The following is a 22,072-nucleotide window of genomic DNA, read 5'->3' as shown; positions in this document are numbered from 1 at the left end:
AGGGACACGAGGCTTCCAAAATTCAGGAGAGCATGGTTGTAAGGAAGTGACTGTATAATGTTCTACCACAGGCCCTATTTCCTCAGGATAAACGAGGAGCAGAGATGTCCACTGAGACTGAGGACTGTGGGTCTAGGCAGTAATTTAGAGGACTCACGGGAGTTCTTTCACCTGTGATATTCCAGAATGACATCCTTGAGCTTAATGCAATACTTTGCACATCTTGTTTGATTAAAAGTTTACCAATGAACACAAATTTTCAGGAAAGTTCTGAAGGCTTGGAAACTGTGTAATTAGTATGAGATATTCAGTGAAGAGTGGCAAAGAATCCTGTCATCCAATCAGTCTTTAATATCTGTGAAATGGATGTGCTAACAGCTGCTGTCTAGAAAATCACAACCATTCCAATGAAGGTGCCAGGTTAATGAGTTTTGAAGAATCCACAGCATGACATTTCTATTCAGTATGGATCAGGTAACTAACTTTTGGGATTTCTCTGGGGTCATATGGGACTTTTAGTGTATAAACTCAAGGGGTGGATCTAGGAAAAGGCCTAATGTCCAGGAGCAAAAACAACATAGTCTTCTTAGGCATCTCAGCATAATCATCTCAGCTCTGGAGAAGGGACTAGCTAGGCGGATGTGTGTTTCTGGTCTTCAGTTTTACCCAAAAATTTGTATCACATAAGACTGTAGAGCCCATCTGGCTGGAGTCTCTCCCTTGCTGGCTGGAATGGCACGCTGCAGGAATGGTGGGTGAACCCTCAGGAGGAGCTGAGGGTCCTCCTGAGCCAACAGCTCGCAAAAAAACTAAAGCTCTCAGTTCTATAACTGCAAGGAATGGCTGTCTGCAACCACATGAGTGGTCGGAGAAGCAGATCCCTCTCCAGTCAAACCTTCAGATGAGAGCCCAGCCCTGGCTGACACCTTGGCTGTAGCCTGTGATACCATAAGCAGAGAACCAAGTCAAGCCATGCCCTGACTCCTGACTCACAGAAACTGTGAGATACATGCGTGTGGTTGGATGCTGCTAAGTCTGCAGTTATGTTGTTACACAGCCATAGAAAACTAATACAGATTCCCCCGATGTCTGCTGAACCTCCTCCCTCAGGCCTACATTGACACTAGAGCCCCCCAGGGTATGCCCAAGGGGATTATGGAGAGAGAAATAACGGGGGAGGGGAGGGGGCAGGTGAGAGAAGGGAAGCAATAAAGGTTAGTCACCCACTCAGCTTTTCTAAAATGGAATGGGTTAGAGCATACTTTGCTGAGGCTGTGAGAACAGCCTTGTTTCACCTCAGGATTACACTGAGCTCCAGGCCATGACTAACTGCTCCTCTGACCCCAGTCTACAGAGGCTTATCTCCATCTACTCCCCAACAGAGAATTAGGAACCTAAGATCACCCAGTTCAGGAAAGGCTAATATGTAACACTTATATCACCACTTTCTAATGCAGCACCCGTGGCAGACATAACTAATCAATCACGGTCCTTCCAACTGAGCCCCTTCACAGAGGACCACAGAGAAGATGGGATTTACTCAAGGTCACCCAGCAAGTCACTGAATGATCTAAGGCAAGAACCCAAAATAATAAAACAAACAAAAAAAAGAAAAAGAAAAACAAAATAAAATAAAATGATTTTTTGAAATTAAAAGATAAGACAAGAAAAAAATTTTTGTATCCAAGACTCAAAAGCAAATGGTGCAGTTGTGCTCTGGTGATGCACACCCTGGAGATAGAGAAAGATTTCTTTTGGCATCATTGTTTCTGGCAGCTATGGGCTCATGGCTCAGGTAGGCAGGTTGCTGTCAATGAGATGAACCAAAACCATACATTTTGTGAAAAGTGGTGTCTGTTCCTGAGTATCATCTAGATTCCCTTAGCAGAGGCTAAAGCCAGGAAGAATTCTCACTTTCATTTACAATGGGGCATTTTCTGATTCCTCTACTTTTTTTCTTCCTCCTTTTAAGTTAAGTGTACCACAAAATATTTGGCAAGAGTCAGCTGTAGTGTAGGGACCCACAGAGCTCTCACTCACTGTGTGTTACAGGTTTCTCACAGGCTCTCTCTCCATGCCTTACAGAGAAAGCAGGACCAGGGAGAGGGCCTTCCACCCTCCACCCTACCCAGTCGCCACTGGAGACCTTACCCCTCCCCGTTCCAGACTACCTGCTGACCTTGTGTTGTTTATTTTCTCCTCCCAATTGGTGCTTGAAGCTTACTTTAATTCAGTTTCACCTGGATACAAATGTTAATGGGACTACAGCCCTATTTCTAGACATGAGAACTTGAATCTTTCACTCTGTCCAGATCTCGAACATAAGAACCAATGGAGATGTGGCAGGGGAACAGTTTGCTCTGAGTGAAGCTTTCCTTGTTCTCTTAGAAGAAGGTGACTCTTGGGTTTGCTCTGGCCACCTGATCAAGTCTGGAGTTCCAGGGTTTCACCTTGCCACCTATTTCAGTGTGAGCTTGATAAATCCACGTGAATTCTGAGAGATTACCGTATTTCTAAGATACTCAGTTACTACCAGTGTAAAAGGGGGAATAATGTTCCTCCTCTTCTGGGGTTGTTATGAGAATCATGAGCTAAGGTATTGGAAAGTGCCTGACACAGTGCTTCTCAAGAGTTTGGCTTTTGTCAGCTTTTCTTTGAGCTTCTGAAAGCACTCTTTCTCCTGAAAAATGCTTGAGGATGCCAGTTCAGAGTGACACATTCTCTTAGTATCATGAGGAGTACAGTTAATGGGAAATGACTTCAGTTTACTGCGTCTGCTAGTAATCCTGTGATGCCATCGCAAAACAAAAAGCACATGACTACTCGTAAGCCTGTGGTACCTGAAAAAGAAATTGGATTTGACTCAGAAAATCAGGCTGTACAGCTAATCGCTCTGATCCAATAATGCGGCCCTGCAGAATGGCATCATCAGCCCTGGGACACAGAGAGGAGGAGGGAGGGCGAGCAGGGAGAGTAAGCACTCAGGGAAGGGAAGCAGCTGCCCGGTTCTCCAGACACACAAGCCAATGAAAAATTCATAAGGAGATGTTTTATATCCAATGTCTGATACCACTGCTGGGTCACAAGCTGATCTGAGCCAATCAATAGTATTCATCATCCTGAAAGGAACTAGTGATTGCATGTTTATGAGAACTGGGATGTTTTCCAAGCCAAGGCCAGTTTCTGGTTACTTGGAATGTGTCACCCTTAGAAATATAGAACTTATTTTGAAAATGGAACCCAAGACCTTTTAAAAAATTATTCAGAGAAGAGGAGGAGAGGTACTTTTCAAATCTAGGGGGAAAATGTTTAAATTCATTTTTAAGTCAACTGAAGGACTAGTTTTTAAATTGAAGCTACTTTTTTGTTTCAATCTTTGGTGGACAATCTTTATATATGATTCCTTTTTACTTAGATCTAGAATTTTTTCTTTTTCTTTTTTTGGCTGCGCCGTGCATGGCATGCAAGATCTTAGTTCCCCGACCAGCGATTGAACCCGTGCCCCCTGCAGTGGAAGCACGGAGTCTTAACCACCAGATCGCCAGGGAAGTCCCTAGAACTAGAATTTTTAAAATAACACTTTAGAGTACGTGTTAAACTCCTCCAAATACAAGTGGAAATGTATGAGAGTGAAATCATAAAAAGAAAAATAAATGTAGTCAACTTTATCATTATGCATCACTAAGTTCCAGGTTGGTTTGATTTTAAAAAGCTTTTAAAGATCATAGAACTTCAACTTGAGTTTCAGAGTTTGCTTTTTACACAGGCAATGATTTAAAGGCAGAGGGAGGTAGAGACAGCAAGATGAGTCTTAAAGGTTATGTGCTCAGAAGTCTGCTGAGGATTTCAGGGGAAACCACACCACAGTCTGGTTAGATGGGAAAAGCACTGAGAAAACCAGGGCTTCCAGGTGTGGCTAAATTAGAGCCCTCCCTGAGGTCTTCAAAGTAGATCCTATTAAACACCATCCCCCCACGCTCACTCACAGGTGCATTAAACATCAGGAGCTCACAAATGGAAAGCCTTGGAAAATCAACTTGTGAAGGAGGAAGGTAGGAAATGAAGGTCAGAATGGGATAAGGCTTTCATCCTCTCCCTGGTGATCGTGTCAGGAAAGAAGCTGTGCCCTTGCATCTGTGTAAATAAATAAGATTTCTTTTAATAGCTGTGAAAATAACAGAAGACCATTGTAAGACACAGAAAAAAAAGTAAAAAATAAGAAAAGAAAAATCATCCATAATCCTACTGTCCTGAAAAGTCTATTTAACAAGATGGAGTATTTTCTTCCAGGCTGTTATATCTCTCTAGATATAGATATAGATAAAAAGATATAGTACATTGGAATTTTACTGTAAATAGTTTTATATCCTGAGTTTTCAATGCATATTTATTTTGTAATCATTTTCACATGTCAGAATTTTCAGATGTGGTATCTCATTGTTCAGTTAGGAATCTGTTAAAAGGATGTGCCATGCATTTGCAAGCCCCAAGAGTCAGTTCATGCAGGCATTTATAGCCTGCCCATCTCTGTGCATTGAACCCTTACTTGACTGTTTAGTTCTGATGCCACCTACACTGAAGCCTGCCCCTTTCCCCACTTACCAATTATGTGACTTTGGGAAGCTTCTTAACTAAGCTTCAGTCTCCTCACCTATAAATGGGGATAATTTTATAGAGTATTAATATAATGATCGAGTAAAAGAATATATGTGTTAGTTTCCTCCCCTCTACCCTTTCTTGGTTTTCAGGCTTCTCCCAGAAGCAGCTATAGAGTAGTGTTTAAGAGCTTGTGCAAGTAACCTAGGCTCTCTGTGCCTCAATTTCTTCACATGTATTTTGGGAATAATGGTACCCATCTCTGCATTCATAGGTTTTTAGGGAGGATTAAATTAGGTGATCAACATAAGGCACTTTGTGCCTGCACAAGTAGGAGCACAATAAATGTTGCTTCTTCCTTTATAATCTTACAGGGTCTTTCACGAACGTCACTTCATTGTTTTCACCAGAGCATGAGCTCCTCTATGGCGTCACAGTGGACGGTAAGTTCCCCCTGTGGGCTGCCTCTTGGTGTCACTGTCCAGTGAGCCTCCAAGCAACCCAGAACCCAGGGCTGGGCCCCTCCTCACTGTAGCCACACCTTGCAGACTTCCCTAGCAACCCCTGCTTGTCCGGTACCGGAACAGAGGAGCCCTTTGGAGGGAGTGGCTTGAGAGGGAGAGACCACCTTAATCGCAGATCAGCATCCAGGTATTAGCCGGAGGGAAGAAAGTCTGGCTATGAGAGAACTTCCTGAGAATTGACTGAGTCAATTTTCAGAAAAGGCCCTGAGGGAGAGATAACCTCAGGGAAAGGCCCTAGCGACTTTCTCTTCTTCTTGGGCCTTTCTTGGGGGAGGTCTCTTTCTGACAGGAGGTGGTAACAACCTTGCTTTGGTGCCACCAGGCAGGATCACAGTGAGAGGATAGAATTCACCCAGAAACCAGGGTGTGGTAGCAGTCTTGGAGGGTGTCTGCCCTGCCCCCAGCCTGCATGTTGTACTCTAGCAGAGGTTCTCAAAGCGTGGTCCCCAGCACCAGCATCACCTGGGAACACGTGAGAAATGCAAGTTCTCCGTCCTGCCCAGGACCTGCTCAGTCAGAAACTGGGGGATGGGCTTCCTAGCAATGAGTGGTTTCATGAGCCCCACAGGTGATTCTGATACACTCTCAGGTTCAAGACCCACTGCCCCACGGGGATTGATGGGGAGAGGAGAGGAAGTCTGGACGGATTCCTTTTTCCCAGGCCCTCTCTGAGGACTGGCTAAGTTCCTGCCCGACATTCTTATCTCCACTTCTTTTGTTTGCTTGAGCTGATTTCAGCAGATTTCTGAACTAAAGAGTTTTGAGTAATAAAGCAGGGGTCATTCAAAGAAAAACCGTAAGAGAAGCAAAGCTTTGAGGTGCCTACGCCCCCTGCTTCAGCATCCCCCCTTTTGGGTGCCCCAAGGCCGCTGATCAGGAAGCCTGGTCGTGACTAGTGCCCGCTGTCCCTTCTTTCTGGGCAGAGAGACAGACCATGCCAAAGTGCTTTGTCCCTCAGAATTCTGCCCAACGGAAAAATCAGGTATGGGCACAAATACTTATGTACAAAGATGTTCATCTCAGTATTATTTATACAGGACAAAATGGAAGGGGGTGGAACAACCCAAATAGCCAAGAGTGGAGGTCGAACCAATTATGGCATGTCCGTATAACGGAATATTATGCAGCCACAGAAAATGACGTTTTTATAAAACACTTGGTGTCAAGGGGGAAATGGTATCAAATAATGTTAAGTGATAAAAGATGAATACAAAACAGTATGTATGGACTAAACCCATATACATGCATAGAAAAAAATCTAGAGGTAAACAGAATGTTAACAGTGGTTATCATCTCTGGGTAATAGTAGCGTAGAGTCTTTTTATGTTTTTCTTTATACTATTTGGTATTTTCCAATTTTCCACAGTGAACATGTATTACTTTTACAAATAGGAAAAAACGCAATGACAGTGTGTGAACTTGGTTGGTCATTTTACCCCTGCAAGTCTCCGTTTCTTATACCTCCGTGGCACCTGCCTAGGAACCCTCACCCCGCCTCCCGCACCCAGGGGAGAGAGTGTGATTATTGGCAGCTCCTCCCCGACAAAATATATTCTTCTTTAATCTCCACTTTCACCATATTGTTTATCAAGAATCAGATGGATCTAAGAGCTGTGTCATTTCTTTCCCATCCTCTGACCACCTTACTTTGGTGACAGCAGTGACTAGCTACATTGTCATAACTGGAACAGGCTCAGATGTGACCATGCCAGGCCCAGACTGCAAACAGATCTGGCAGAAAAGGAAAAGAAGCAAGGCACGAGTGGGCCATTAGTGCACAGGGGAAATGGAAAGAGGTTCAGCTGCGCCACTGGGGCTGGTCTGAGTCGGCCACAGGCAGCTCTGCCATGGTGCCCTGAGGACAGAGCAAGCTCTGGCAGCCAGTGATCCTTGGAGGTCAGCTGGCCCAGCCGTAGGCAGATTCAGGAAACCAGAAAATAATACAACAGCCCAGTACAACACCTTGCGTATAGGGGATACTCAATAAATATCTGCTGAGTGGAGGAATAAATGAAACTTCCTCACAGACTCTGGTGATCAAGACCCTCCATCAGAGGATGCCCTCAGGGCCAGGGGTCTGGGCATAGACAAGCTTGCAGGGAAAGGGGGCTGGGGAGAGAGCTCGGCTATGCATAGAGAAATGGTGCCGGTGGGGAAAACAGGAGCCTTAGAATCCAACCCAGATTTGAATCCCACCTCTATCACTAAGCGACTGGGTAGTCCAGGGCAGTTTACCTAACCTTCCTGGCCTCACTTCTTCGCTGGCTACCTGGGGATAACTCTCCCCACCCTGAAGGACTGTTTTTGGATGTTTCCATGAGATAATGGAAGGCATGTGAAGGACTGTTACAGGTGTGCTCCCGGGGCTCATCCTGAGAGCAGACTAAAGCAGGAGCTCTCCTGTGCTCCAGGAGCCACGGGCTCTCCAGGAACATGGGCAGGTCGCTGGCACCAGGCACCAGCTCTAACTGGCCACAGAGGCCACAGCGTCTGCACTGCCTGGTTCAGAGGCTGGCCAGGTCCAGGCCTGGAGAAGGATCCAGCAATGCACTGGGGAAGAGGGACGCTGGGACGCCGGGAAACGAAGAGGGGGCTGGTTCCTGAGGCCAGAAGAGTAGGAAACAGAGTAAGGTGAGGGCGTGGGCACCCAGCAGGATCCTCAGGCAGAGGATATAAATTTGGTTTTCTCTTTCTCAAGGGCAGATTTGGAATCTTGTTTACTTGAGGTGACTTGTCTCCATGAGGAATTTGTACAGCTCTTTGTTGGGTGTGCTTAAAGGCCACTCAGACCTCCTCCTAGGTACATGCTGTTTTCGGAATGGCTTCCTAATGTCATAGCAAAGACCTGAGGCAGGTTGTCTTCAGAGATGAGAGGTACTTACCCCCACACACGCAGTCCTTCTTCTCACACCCACTGGCTCTTCTTCCCGGAGCTTTCTTGTTGCCAAGTCCTGCCCTCACATCTCTGGGTTTATCCTTGGAAAGCACACTGTATTCATTGTTACCTGGCTAATCCACCAACCCTGTCATTCCCGCCTACATCTTGGGCAAGATATGCCGGCGCAGCACTTCCCACTCTCTCGTGGCTGCCTTCTGACATAGCCTGTACCAGACCGTGAGCTTCCTCAGCGTGGGGGTCGTGTCTTATCATCTGTCTGCCCTTTGCAGATCTTAGCGCAGTGCCTGTTGCACAGCAGGCGCTCGACATCGGCTGGGTGAAATAAAGAGCAAAGGGGTGTAGCAGACACTGTGGATCGGCTGCCCAAAAGACTTTCTCGACCTTCTTCCCTTGGTTTCTTCTACTGAGGGGTTGGAAACAAAATGCATACTCAATTTTCCCAGCTACCCTTACAGCAAGGGGTGGCCATGTGAAACAGTTCTGGCCAATGAGATGTAAGTGCATGTCTTCAAGGAAAGCTTTCTCTCCAGAATAAGAGGCAAACCTCTCTAAGAGAAAGCCTTTGATCCTTTTTCCCTTCCCTTTTCTTTGTACCTGGAATGCAGACATGACACCTGGAGGCGCAGTAGCTATCTTGCAACCATGAGGCAACAAGCAACATTCAGAAGGGCCAAGTGAAAAAGAATGAAGTATTATGATTCTTGATGGCATCACTGATGACCATTATTGCTAGGCTGACCAACCTCATGGTTTGTTTGGGACTGAGGGGTATCTAGAGATGCAGGACTTTTGATGCTAAAACAGGAATGGTCCTGGACAAATCTGGACTTTGGTCACCTATCCTATTCTACCCTAGCCCTGGACTGCTTATTTACAGAGACTTTTTATTATATAGTGAGAAAAATAAGCCCTGTTTACATCAGACATTGTAGTCAAGTTTTTCTGTTATTTGTAGTCAAAAGCGTTCCAGTGGGTGCACGTGAAAGTTGGTATTTCTAAGATTCAACAAACAGACATGCACAGAGTTGCAGGTCATTAGGTGCTAGCTGCCTTCACAGAGGTTATCTCAGTTGAGTTTCATTATGATTCTTCATGGTAGGTTTTGTTATACCCATTTACAGATGAAAAAACTGAGGCACCCAGAAGTTTAGCCCACCTGGAATCCAAGTCCTGTACATTAATGCCATGCCCTTTTCCCCCATAGCCACTCTGGCTCATTTTCTTTTAACTCAATATGTGATTACTTAATGTTATTCTAGGAGTGGGCATCCTTCTTTTTGAATGAATGAAGTCACTGTGAGATGCAGTATTGCCTTCTCTTTATGGTTTATTTCTGGATAAGTCAAAAAATCCTGGTGATTCGACTTGTTTCTCCATCATTACTGTTAATGAATAAGAGAGAATTGGTTTGCATAGATTTAAAGAAGTTTTTAAAATTATTCTTGAATGATTCAAAAGGTACAAAGGGGAATGTAGTAAAAAGTCTCCTTTCCACCCCTGTTGCTTTATAGATGAATATTAGCAAAACTTCCATCAGTTTTAAACTGATGGTTTTGAATGTGGACCATAATGAATAGTCCCTTAAATTTGTATTCAGCTTTTGAGATTACAAAATACTTTCAAAGGCACAGTCTCGTTTTCTCTTTCCAGCTGAGTGGGGAAGTTTTCTTTAGACTCCATTCCCAGTCACAGCTCCTGGCAGATCTTCGTCCCCACCCCACCCCCTGCCCTTCCCTATTCCCAGGGGCCAAGACTTCCCTCTGGGTCCCTTGCCCCTTTTGTAGGCTATCTGCCTACGACCGAGGCCACACCCTGGCTGGTGCTGAGTCTGCTGGGGCCTCCTGGGTACAACCGTAGGCTCTTGATGTGTTCTTTGTATCGCTCACTGCACCTGGAAGAGGCCTCTCCCAGAAGATGCTCTGAAAATGCTGTTGATGGGCCCGCCGACTGGCCAACCTGCTCTTGCACATGTGTAGCCTGTGAAATACCCTCTTCAATCAGCACATCTGACTTATTTTCTCTGACAGTTTGCATATTTATTTATAGCTTGCCCCTTATTAAAAGTAATGCTTATGAAGTCTGTAATATCATGGGAAGATGTTATTACATTAATTGAAAAAACATAATATATCTATATCTATGTATACCTACATCTATATATATCATATAATAAGACTCTCATTACAAAGTCTAGGTATAGAACAATTTCTGGAAATAACTCAATTTTTCCTCCCTCTCAGCTCAACTGTACCTCTTCCCCCAAATTTCCTCATCTCAGTTGGGATCCGCCAGTTCCCAAGCCAGGCTCCTTAGCGTTCTCATCCTCGATTCCTTGCCTCCACCCCCATGACCAGCACAACTGGCCACCTGTCAATCACAGCTGTCACTAAGTCCTGTCCATTCTCCTCCTTAGCTCTCCCAAATCTCTCTGCTTTTCTCCATCCCCACAGCCGCCTCCCTAGTTCAGCCCTCACCATCTCATACCCAAGTTTCGGAAACATCCTTAAAACTAGGCTCCTGCCTTCTAAATCTTTCTCTACCTTGATCCATTCTCCACATTTCAGTCGGGGTCCCTTTTCTTTAAAAAAAGAAAAAAAAGGAGTCTTGCAACACACCGTGCTTACAGGTCTGATTGTGTCCCATTGTCCTCAGGAAACCGTTGACTTCCCTTCACAGTCTGGCTTCTGCTCACTTCTCCAGCCCCTCGCTTGCCTTTCCAGACGCTGCCCACCGCCCACTAGCTGTTTCTGAACCCCTCGCCTCCAGGTCCCGCACGGCTGCTCTGTACTCTGTGCACCCTCCCCTGGGCTGACTCCTGCTGATGCCTCAGGTCTCAGCCTCACCAACTTTCTAGAAATAAGGTTAAGACAGAAAAAGTCAACCAAGTTAGCTGAATAATGATCCTGGGTTTTCCTCATGATGTATATAATGACCCAGTCAATCCATCAACCATTCATTCATCGAAGAATCATTAATTCCGCTCAGATTTATTAGACGTAATACATCTAATGTGGCCCAGGGCACCACTGGTTCTAGGTGTCAGCCCATATGTCTCTTTCTGCAGGTTCGTTCATTCAGTCAATCTGCATTTCCATCTTTCATTTGTATTTACTCAACAGATGGCCATGCAAAAATGAACAGAAGGGTCCTCAAGGGTCATGATGGGGTGGAGAACACAGGCTTACAAACACATCATCATGCAGCGTGGTCAGTGCCATGAAGAGGAAGGCAAAGCACTGCGGAAGAGCAGAGACAGTCTCACAGCAGAAGAAAGGCTAAGTTGACAGGTGTTAACAGGAAGATAGGGCATGAGAGATCAGGGGACAAGGAATCAAGAGAGGGAGGTTCTTTCCAGAAGAGGAAATAGCAGGTACAAGGCTTAGAGAGTCATTGAAACCTGGCTGTGCCAGGACCCAGGTAGTGTGTGCAGAACGACTAGGGTGCTGGGAAACATGCACGCCCTACCTCCTGCCTGCTGCTGGCACCTCTTCCTCCCTCAGAATGGAGGCCCTTTCTCCTTCCTCCTTCTCCAAGTCCTATCCAGTCGCAACCCGCTCAACACCTACTTCCTTCATGAAGAAGCCTTGTTGGACCGTGAACCAAAAAGATAGGCATTTGATTCCATTCTGTTTTGTACATTGCCACTTAAAGATTTCATAACAAATCTCAGCTTCCTACCAAATTGTAAAGTCCCTGAAGAGAGGGACTATGATTTATACTTATTCTTAAATGCCTCTGGGCATGCAGGCAAGAAACCTAGAGCTTCTCTGTGAGAGCTCATTGAAGCAACCCTCCAGGCCTGGAAAGGCAGCCCTAACCTCAAGCAGTTACTGGTGAGTCTCTTAATACATACCTTCCGTCTTCATTCATCATCTGCTGTGATACCGATTATAGGCTTGTGCCGAGGGCTGATTAGATGCCATTAGCGTGCTTTTATGATTCTTGGAGAAGAGGTAAGTAACGATGCTACCAGGAACTTAGGGGGATTCCCATTAGAAGTCCCTAGTTCTAATCAACCTTTGAATTTACTGTTAATTAACTTCTCACCCATGGGAAATAAAAAGTGTCATCTGTGAAGCCCTGAACTTGTAGGTAGAAGAACCAGGTCTTTTTGTTCCATCTCTACCATGAATCAGCCTTGTGACCTTTGACAAATCACCTATGCAATTTTTAACCTCAGTTTCCCCCATCTTTAAAATGGGAATAATAATACCTCACAGGGTTATAACTGCTCTCACAGGGCTATTGTAAAGATTCATTGTGGTAATGGATGTGAACTTGATTGGTAATATGTCATTTAAAAATCAGAGAGCACTTTTATCTTTATTATAAGTGAAAGTTCTCTTCCCTCTGTTTCATTCTCAGCATTCACAATCCAGACATGATCTCTCCACAGGGAAGTAAGTGAACTGTACTGATTTTTAAAAATATTTATTCATTTATTTGTTTGGCTGTGCTGAGTCTTAGTTGTGTCGCACGGGTCTTAGAGTGCACGAGCTCAGTAGTTGCAGCGCACGGGCTCTCATAGTAGTCATGGCGTGCAGGCTCCAGAGTGTGCGGGCTCAGTGCTTGTGGCACGCAGGCTCTCTAGTTGTGGCGCACGGGCTCTAGAGCGTGCGAACTCAGTAGTTGCAGTGTGCAGTCTTAGTTGCCCCACGGTATGTGGGATCTTAGTTCCCTGACCAGGGATCAAACTTGCGTCCCTTGCATTGGAAGGCAGATTCTTAACCACTGGACCACGAGGGAATTCCCTGAACTGTACTGATTTTAAGGAGAGAGTGTGTCTTTCATCTCGTATCTAGGAGATCTACTGTAACCACCTTCTCAGGCCACCATAGATGTTGGGATAGTTGTGTCTGCCTTACTTGGGATTGTAGGTCCTCAGGGCAGGCGTGCTGCACACCATGTGAGCTGCCCTATCACACTCAGACCACAGTGGAATGGCACCCACTAAGGAAGCTGCCCAGGCTCAGCTCTTGGAACATTAGTTTTTCCCAGGGAGAATTCTCTATGCCAGGCTGTCCTCTTCCAAAAGACAGTTCTGCTTAGATTTGTCAGGGAAGGTGGTTAAGAAATACAAACAACAAAAGGGGGCCCCAAACCTAAGACCCTAAATGAGAAGGGGAGGAGGGGACTCTGGAGGGAGAGACAGTCACGTCTACACAGCCGGCACTAATCTAACCAGTAATCAGAGGCCTGGACTCAAAGCCTGTCTCTGATACAAACTGACTGTGTGACTTCGGGAAACTCACCCAACCTCTCTGAGTCTCTAAAATTATACCCTGTAAAATGAGCATAGTAATGCCTATCTTTTGGTGTTATTTAAGGATTAAATTTGTATGAGATTTACCAAATGGAAAGTGCCATGTGACTATGAGCTGACTATAAATTTATCTGCCTAAAGGAATCATTCACAATAACCCAAATGAATTGTGTGTCTCTAGGCCTCCATGAGGTTGTCCATTAAGGGGCTTTAAATGCGATTCTAAGAACCACCTCAAGGTCTGAAAAGGCATCTGTTGCAGATGAGGGGTGTGCCCTGAAAGCCAGTTGGTTTCCACAAGAAGCCGAAGGCCACCCCCGGCTGCCTTTGTTCCCTGTACACAGCCCCTCCCTGGAAGAGCACAGTTGCATCCCCTCATGCCTACCTGCACTCCATGCTTTATGGTTCCTAAGGCCCTTCCACTCTTTTATTCTTCCAATAAACCTGTTAGGTTAGCAGAGCAGATACACCCTCTCTTCGCCCACATGCACTTTTTATGGATCACTTGCCTGAGGCCCCAAAGCTCAAAAGGATAGTTCCTCTGCAGCCTGGAACCCCCAGCTTGGAGGGTCAGCTGGGATTTGAACCCAGGTTTCTAACAGCCTTGCCGCCCATAGCCCAAGCCATGAGCCCAAGTTTAACAAAAGCCCTAGGGGCCGCAGTCTTGAGGGTAAACAGACCCCCTACATTAACATAGAGTTCCTTGGCAACCCTTGCTAGACCTGGGCACCTGCTTCCACCCACGGGTTTTTATTTTCTTGCATTTGTTTCCCAGGGAACCAGCAGGCGCTTGCTCTCCCAGCTTTGGTCCTTTCTCCCCCGAGTGTAATTGGGAGCGCCCTGCTGGCCTTGCGCTGCATGAATGGGCTTCCTCAGGCAAGCGGACAGTGCCTGAAGCCCTGCCAGCATGTGGGCCCTCCTCTGCAGCACCGCACTCAGATGCGATTAGCCCCGAGCGTCACAATGCTTGGCAACAGTTCCGGGAGGCAGCGAGGCCTTTGTTCAGGCCACTGTCCTGTCAACTGGCTACAGTTCATTTGGCTGCCAGCCTGCTTGGCCTTTTGCATCATCCTGGCCTGCTCCCTCCTCCCTCAGCTAGTGGTTAGTCCATCATCCCAGATTTTTCAGGGAAGATTTGGGGTGTGCCTGCGAAGTTCCTGTGCCTTCCCCTAAAGCAGCTTTGGAATTATCTAGACCATGAGCAAATGCTGCATGGTTTAGGAGGGAGGCTCCTGGGATTTCTCCTGTTTGCCAGTGCAGAGGAGGAAGGACCAAGTGTGGCAGAATCTGGCCGAGCACCAGGCACTTGGATCTGTACAGCCAATGTTGGTGGGCGTGGAGGGTGCTCGGCGTTTGTTGCTTCAACATGTTTTAATGGAGCACGTACTATGCGCCTGGCACGTTCTAGACCCTGGGGATAAAGCAATGAGCAATCCAGATGAAAATCCCTGCCTTATGGGGCCAACATTCTGAGGTGGGAAGGGGAGTGAGGAGAAGAGACAGACAAATAAACTTAAAAATAGCTATGTGAGGGACTTCCCTGGCGGTCCAGTGGTTAAGAGTCAGCACTCCCAATGCAGGGGACGCGGGTTCGATCCCCGGTGGGGGAGTGAAGATCCCACATGCCGGGCCACGCAGCCACGTTAAATAAATAAATAAATAAATGAATAAATGAATGAATGGCTCTGTTAAAGATTGCTATGGAGAAAATTAAAACAGGCAAGAACCTGGCCGCAGGGGACCCTCTTCCCAGCACCCACACAGTGCACAGCATAGAGTGGGTCCCTGACTCTGACCTGTCCAGCTCGTCAGGGCTGGGTCTGAGTCCCACACCTTCCAGCTGCAGCCGATGGGGGCTGCTAGGATGGGAAGCGCTCCTAGAATGACCCGCCAGTCCTGCCGGCAGGAGTTATGCCCCAGGAGGCAGACGCCACCCAGTGCAACTCCCTCCACCCAACCCTGCCAGGACGTCCTCTTCTGCTATATTTTCTCCTCCTCCCTCCCCCAAATACTAACTATCTGAACCCAGCCATTCGGACCTGCATAGTCCAGTGCAGGGACTAGTGGGGAGACCAACTAGCAAACAGACCACGATAGTACAGAATGCTGAGTTCCGGCGGGGCCTGGGTAGGGTCTCTGGGAGCCCTGGGGCGGGGCTAGGGCAGAGTTTTCTGTAGGGGGCTGTCCTGTGTATTGTAGCACGGTGGACGGCATCCCAGGCCTCGACCTGCCACATGCCAGTAGCACCCTACCCCCAAATCAGGACAACAAAAATATCTCCAGACATTGCCAAATGTTCCCTTTTGCAAATTGCCCTTCACTTGAGAACCACTAGTTTAACTCAACGTCACTCAACTTATTCGATCAAGAAGCACCTTTTATTTGGGGGGAACATCTGTTAACACTGCACGTGACTGTGTTATTCCGAACACTCCGGGAAGTGCTGCATCCAGATAAAGCCCACGTTCCCTAACGCAGGGTCAGGGACTTGGGATATGGGCCCTGTGTGGCCCTCTGGCCATACCCCACACCACATCGGTCTCTACTTTTTACTTCAGTAAAGCCCAACAGTTAGCAGCTGCCTGTACGCACTCTGCATTTTATGTCCTGGGCCTTTGCTCGGGCTGCTCCCACTGCCTAGAACGCCCTCCCGACCTGTCCTCGCCTGGCTCACTGAGTCATTCTTCAAGGTTACACTTGGGCGTCACCTCCTGCAGGAAGCCTCCCCTGATGCCCAGACAGGACTGAGGACCCACTTTGCTCATGAACTCCCATCACACCTGACCCATGGTCTTTCCCTCCTCTGAGACCCGAGACAGGACCTGTGGTCCTCTAGTCTTCCAGTCCTATAGTGTTGGTAGTTTGGGGTTATGGGCCCACTTCTCCCACTTGACCTTCAAGGCAGAGACTCTGTTTTCATCTCCAGAACCTGGCAAAGAGTCTGGCACAGAGTAGATGCTCCATAAATGGCAAAATGAATTGACAAGTAAACAGAGCACAGAGATGGATGAGATACAGAGAGTGAGGACAAGAGAACACCGGCTTGGAGGAGGGTCAGAGCCAAGGGGCAGTCATCTTCCTACAGCAGAAGGACAAATGATGAAGTGGCCCGCCCCTCATTCCTCTTTCCTTCAGGCTGAACACTTCAATTGCCTTAACCTTTCACCCCGCATCCACCTCACTTCCCAGCCCTCTAATCATCTTTGTCGTTCACATCCCTCCGTGCCTTCTCTGCACTTTCCAAGGGCCGCTTTTGTGTTTAATGTGACGCGTTCAGAGCAGCAGGAACGCGAGCCTGTTTCCCCGAGAGCATCACTTCCACTTAATTGGCTTGGGATTCCACAGTTCCCGAAGCCTCACCGCCACCGGCCTGGTGGCTGTGGGAGCAGCCCTGCCTCTGGGCACCAGCAACTTGTTCCCACAGAGAAGTGAGTGGAGAGAACTGAACTGGTGATTATGCTAATGACTTCCTTTTCTGTGTCAGGACTGCTCCACAGGGAGGCCGGGCTTCCGGGTCTGGAGGGCAGAGGTGCAGGATGCGGAGGGGGTACCAGGCCTGGAAAGACTTGGTGCTCTGAGCTGGGGTGTGGAAAGTCCACACTAGAGGAGACATCTGAGGGATGTGGCATCTTGGCGGAGTTAGTGCCTTCAGCTGTGACGGGTGCAGAATAGGGGTCCAGGGCCTTCACAGATTCAAGGCTCTCGAATCCACAGCAGTCCTGCGAAGCCGTGATGGACAGATGGAGGGACAGTCCCTAGGTACCGGCTAGGAGCTAGAACACAGGAGCAGTGAGGAGGTCATTCCAACCCAGATCTTGTTAACTCCCAGTCCGGAGGACTTCCATTACCCCACAGCCCTTTCTCCTGGTGGACTCAGTGTCAGAGACAGAGGAGGTAGTGCTGGGGGCAGAAGCCCTTTAGCAGCCCTGATAGCACATGACAGAGGCCCAGCGCGTGGCCAGCCAGCCTTAGGCTCCCAGGCTGCGGCCCCCTGGCCAGCCTGTCAGCCTCTCTCGTTGGCAGTGGCCTCAACCAGTTGGAACCTGTGCTTTCTGGAGTCCTCCTCACGTTCCTTCTGTCCAGCCTGCCTGTGCCGCCCGCCTCGGCTCTCCACATGGCAGCTGCCTCGGGAGCCATGTGGACCCCTCACCCGTTAATAGCCCAGCAAATTCCTGCCACGTTGGCTGCTGTTTATCACTGGGGCTGGCTGGTGTTCGTCAGTCAGACCATCATCGGTCAGTCAGTCCGTCAGTCAACAAATGTCTGTTGAGGGCCAGGCACTGTTCTGGGTGATGGAGAGACAGAGGAGAATGAGGCAGAGCTCCTGCTCTCAGGGAGCTTGTTCCCGTCCTCAAGGGGTGGGGTGGGGACAGTTTAGTGCAGGAAGAGGCAGGGGACCCTGTGCGCTCCAGGACCTGCCTCGCTCTTTAATGAAGTCCAGCTCCACTGCAGACACTCAGAGGTGGCTTTTAGGTGGGCGATCCTGAGGAGGCTGCTGCCTGGGCTGATGCCCCCTGGTTCCCCAGGGTGCGTGGAAGCAGCAGGAGATGCCCCTCACTCACACACACACACACACTCACACACAAGCTCAAGGATGCTTAGTAAGAGGCCTGGGGGCTCCTGAAGGGACACAGGGTCCACCAGTTCTGCCCCTGCTGGTGGGTTGAGGTCATTTAGCCTGGAAGTGGTTTCCAAAATTGACTGCTCTGGCCAAACTTCATGCCATGTTGATGGGAGGCACCAGGTGGAGAGATGAACAACACAACTGGACACCCAGGTGCAGGCTGGGGCGAGTGACCTGAGCCCTCTGTGAAGTAGGGACTGCCCTAAGCCTGGCTCACAGGAGTGTGTGTGTGGATTAAAGGTGCACAAAGTTAGCACGGAGGGCACATGGCAAGGGCTCAGTAAATGGCAGCTCAGTTGCCTCCCTGCCCCCTCCAAAGGAAGCCTTCTCTCTGCCTTCTCGTTCACACCTCCTTGGCAACTGTCCAGGGTCCCAAGAGTGAGCTGCCTGGGAAGAATTCAGTGACAGAAATACTAGGTCACATCCGGAACTTCCCTGCTGGCAGCTGGTCCTGGATCCTGGGCCTCCCCCGGGAGCGCTGTGCTGCGTGTTGCTGGCTCTGTCACGCCCCTGGTGGTGGCCTCGGGGAAGTCACCCAAACTCGCCCAGCCTCAGTTTCTGCCCCGTCAGCTAGGGATAAGAGTATCTCCCTCAAATGCTAGTTGAGAGTGTGAAGTAATACAGTGTAGGAGTGGCCACCTTTCTTTATTCTGAAGAAAGCATGAGAGGACAGAGCACCAAAGGAGAGGACAGCAGGAAGCCAAGTGGAGGAGCCAGGAGCTGACGGGGGCGCGTGGGGCCCGGCCAGAGTCAGCACAGAATCCTAGCAGCCGCACGCGGGAGCTCTCACTGCCTGCTGGCGCTGTGCTCAAAGCTCTGTACCCACCGTGCCTCACTGAGTCTTTACAAAAGCCTCACGGGTTAAGTATTATCCCATTTCACAGATGGAGAAACGAGAGGCTAGAGAGGTTAAGGAAGCTGCCTAAGGTTGCCCAGCTTGGAACAGGCAGAGCCAGGATTCAACCCCAGCTGTCTACCACCACGGTCCCTCCACAGTGCTGCCAGCTCGGGCGAGGGGCAGGGTCTGTCCCAGCTGGGCCTGGAGGCCCTGAGTCACTGCATCCCTCATCTGTGAAGTGGGTGTGAGCATTCCAGCTCTAAATGGAATGTATGACATTGACTTGAGGGTCCTTGCCCCTCTCCAGCCCTGAGAGGGAAACACTCTATAAACAGGGGATTACCTATTGGCCCTGCTGCCTTGAGCCAGATCTCTTGTCCTGCCAAATTGTTGGAATGGTTCAGTGACAAGTGTGTTCTTAGGAAGAAATTTATGATGCCTTTTTCAGAGTGAGTCACCGAATCCCTGTGGTGAGAGGCACGGGGGAAGGGCCTTCTGCAGAGATAGGCTAACTTGCCCTGGGCCTGGCTGCCTCCTCAGGCCCAGCTGAGGGTGAGTGCCGTCCAGTGAGGGTGAGGGCAGCGGGGAAAGGGAGAGAGCCTCCAGCTGGGGAAAGTGAATGCCTCACAGTGGATTTGTATAGACCTCAAAGGGCTCCAGAATTCACTTTCTGCCTGCCACCGAATTTCCTAGGGTGCTTCTGAGTCAGGCTCCAGGTCACTCCCCGAGTCCTTTCCAAGGCTTTTGCATAACCCTCCCAGAACCGGGTCAGCCAAAGAATATTTCACAGTTTGGGTGACTCCTCTTCTCTCTGCCTTTGAATCACAAAAGAGGAAGGAGATAAAAACTTAAACTTAAGAGAGAGGAAGATTTAGCTTAGGTGTTGCAGTTCTGTTGGGATTGTTTTTTTCCCCTTAAAAACTATACACTGCCATGTTCATGAGGAAAGCTCCAGCCTTAAAAGTTGACTCTTTCGGTCATAAATGTGACTATGTTAGAAGGACTAGTATGAGAAAATGTCTGTCGAAGAATAGCAGGTGATCTCCTTAGACAGATGCCACTGAAGGTCGCCAGACGAGGCCGACCCTCCCCCGTCTGCTCCTGGGTGCAGCGTGGGGATTGCTTTGATGGACCCAAACCCACAGGTTAGGATGGAGCACACACACACAGGGCTCAGGATGCGTGGTCTGCAGACACTGAAATGCCCGTAGCGTGGACACTGTGAAAACCAGCTCACTTCACTGGGGGCCACTTGTCTAGTCATCCACATTTTGCAGACAGCTAAAGGTCAGGATGCAAAAGCAGACCGCTGGGCAGCAAAACTTGGAGTCCATAGTGTCGTTCACTGTGAAGCTCACCCCCTCTCCAACAGGAGAGCCCATCTGGCTTTTTCAGGTACTGTTGACTCCTACTTTAATCGTAATTCTAACATGATAAACACTTCTATTTCTCAACCCAAACCACATCAGAAAGATATAAGTTGGAAGGACAGAAGAGCCTCTAGAGCTGAGATGTTCGGTATTTTGAGGGTTAATGACCTCTCTGAGAATCTAAACTGTGAACTCTAGCCCCAGAAAGATGCTTTCACACCCAGTGTGTTCTGTGCAGTACCAGGTGGTTCTTAGCCCCTGAGGCTCAACCATAAAACCCAGATTAAGAACCCCAGCTGTAGAGACTGGCACACCTGTGAGCTGACCGCTCGGCCCTTGGAGAGCGGGCACAATCACTCTGACCCTGCTGTCTGTCCCCCGCCTGATGGAGCAAACGCCACCATCCCTGACAGGTGGTGGTGTTCCTCACAGTGGCCCTGTCAGAGCCCAGGTGCGCTTGACGCACCCACCTAAGCAAGCAGCGCTGCACGTAAAACACTTGCTGAACGTGTCTGATGTGTCAGGCACTCTTCTAGGTGCTTTATCTGTTTTAATTCATTGAACCCTTGCAACAGCCCTGGACGTTATTTCTGTAAAACCCTGGACTTAAACTCTTTTTCTCAAATTCCATCTCCAGTGGTTAAATCATTAGAAATGTAATATTTTCCCAGAAAAATCACTTACTGATACTATTGGACACTTGCTTTGTGTCAAAACACTGTGCTAAGTATGGATTTTACATGTGTTAATTCATTTATTTTACATTTTTACAGATAAGGAAATTGAGGTTCAGAGAGACTAAGTAATGTGCCTAAGGTAATAGGGCTGTAAGTAGTGGAACTGGGATTTGATCCAAGTTTCTCCATTTCTAAACCCTTCGATAGGAGTTATTGTGCTCTACTCCTCTCTCCAGTGTGGGGTTATAGTCTGTATACTCACAACTACCTAGAACGATGGAGGTTTGGTTAGCAAAGTTCTGTAAAGAATGTCCAGGGCAGTTCCTTCAATGGATCCGTCGGGGCCTAGCAATAATTTGCCCACTGCTCACCCATGCTGTATGATCTGCCCATCCAGGACACAGACCCTGGTGGTGTGGGGTGATACAAAGAGCAAGGAAGACTTCCAGTTCAACATGGAGGCTTGATCTCCTGCATTTATTTTCTCTCCCTCTATCATAGAATTTTTTTGGTAAAGATGGCTGCAACAACTTTTCTTATTCTTGCATACATACCCCTTTACAGTGCAACTTTGCCGCTCTTCCCACCAAGAGAAAAGGCCTTGAACCTGGGTTGACTTGCTTTGACCGATAGAATTCAGTGGAAGTGGTACGGCATGACTTCTAAGGCTCGGCCTCAGGAGACCTTGCAGCTTCTGCCTTGAATCTTTTGGAACATTGCCCTGAGATCATGTCTTAAGGAAGCTAGTCTAGTTTATTGGAAGGTGAGGGGCCAATGGAGGAGAACCGAGGCATCTCTGTCAACAGGTAGCAGCAGCCACCAGGCTTATGAACAAGCCAGCTTGTGTTTTCCAGCCCAACCAACTGCTAACTGAATGCAGCTGCATGAGCGAGCCCAGGTGAAACCATCAGAGGAACCACCCAATTAACCCACAGCATAATGAAAAGTAGTAAATTATTGTTGTTATAAGCCACTAAGTTTTGGGGTGATTTGTTATAACGATCATGGATAACTGATACAGTCCTCCTAAATTCTACTTCATTCACCTCTTTCCCCAGATAGCCACTAATAGTGGAATTCCAAAAGCCAAAAGGGTGAAGAGAAGAGAGAAGACCATTGCAGAGGAAAGACTTCCAAACCCTTTTCAGATGGGCATGTGGGTAGAGGAGCAGTCTCTGAGTGGAGCTGGGAAAGGCACAGTCCACATGTGTACGAGAGAGGAAAATGATGAGAAGTGGACCAAGGAGCCCCACAGAGTCTGCGAGGGTTGGGTGCTAAGAG

General features: G+C 48.2%; 1 protein-coding gene across 4 annotated transcripts in view; it reads left to right on the top strand.

The window, feature by feature from the left end:
- The window catches only part of LOC309632849 (uncharacterized protein), a 100,183-nt gene that overhangs the window by 47,013 nt on the left and 31,098 nt on the right, over positions 1-22,072 (top strand). For all 4 annotated transcript variants that reach the window (XR_014247085.1, XM_082400825.1, XM_082400821.1 and 1 more), the window contains exon 3: positions 4,971-5,039. Coding sequence is in view for 1 of the 4 variants with exons in the window: in XM_082400825.1 (XP_082256951.1) it covers positions 5,010-5,039 (30 nt within the window). In the remaining 3 variants the exon portion in view is untranslated. The remainder of the gene's footprint in view (positions 1-4,970; positions 5,040-22,072) is intronic.

Source organism: Balaenoptera borealis, assembly GCF_965194805.1.
Source record: "Balaenoptera borealis genome assembly, chromosome: 1".
NCBI lineage: Eukaryota > Metazoa > Chordata > Mammalia > Artiodactyla > Balaenopteridae > Balaenoptera > Balaenoptera borealis.
This window is presented reverse-complemented; position numbering and strand designations above follow the sequence as displayed.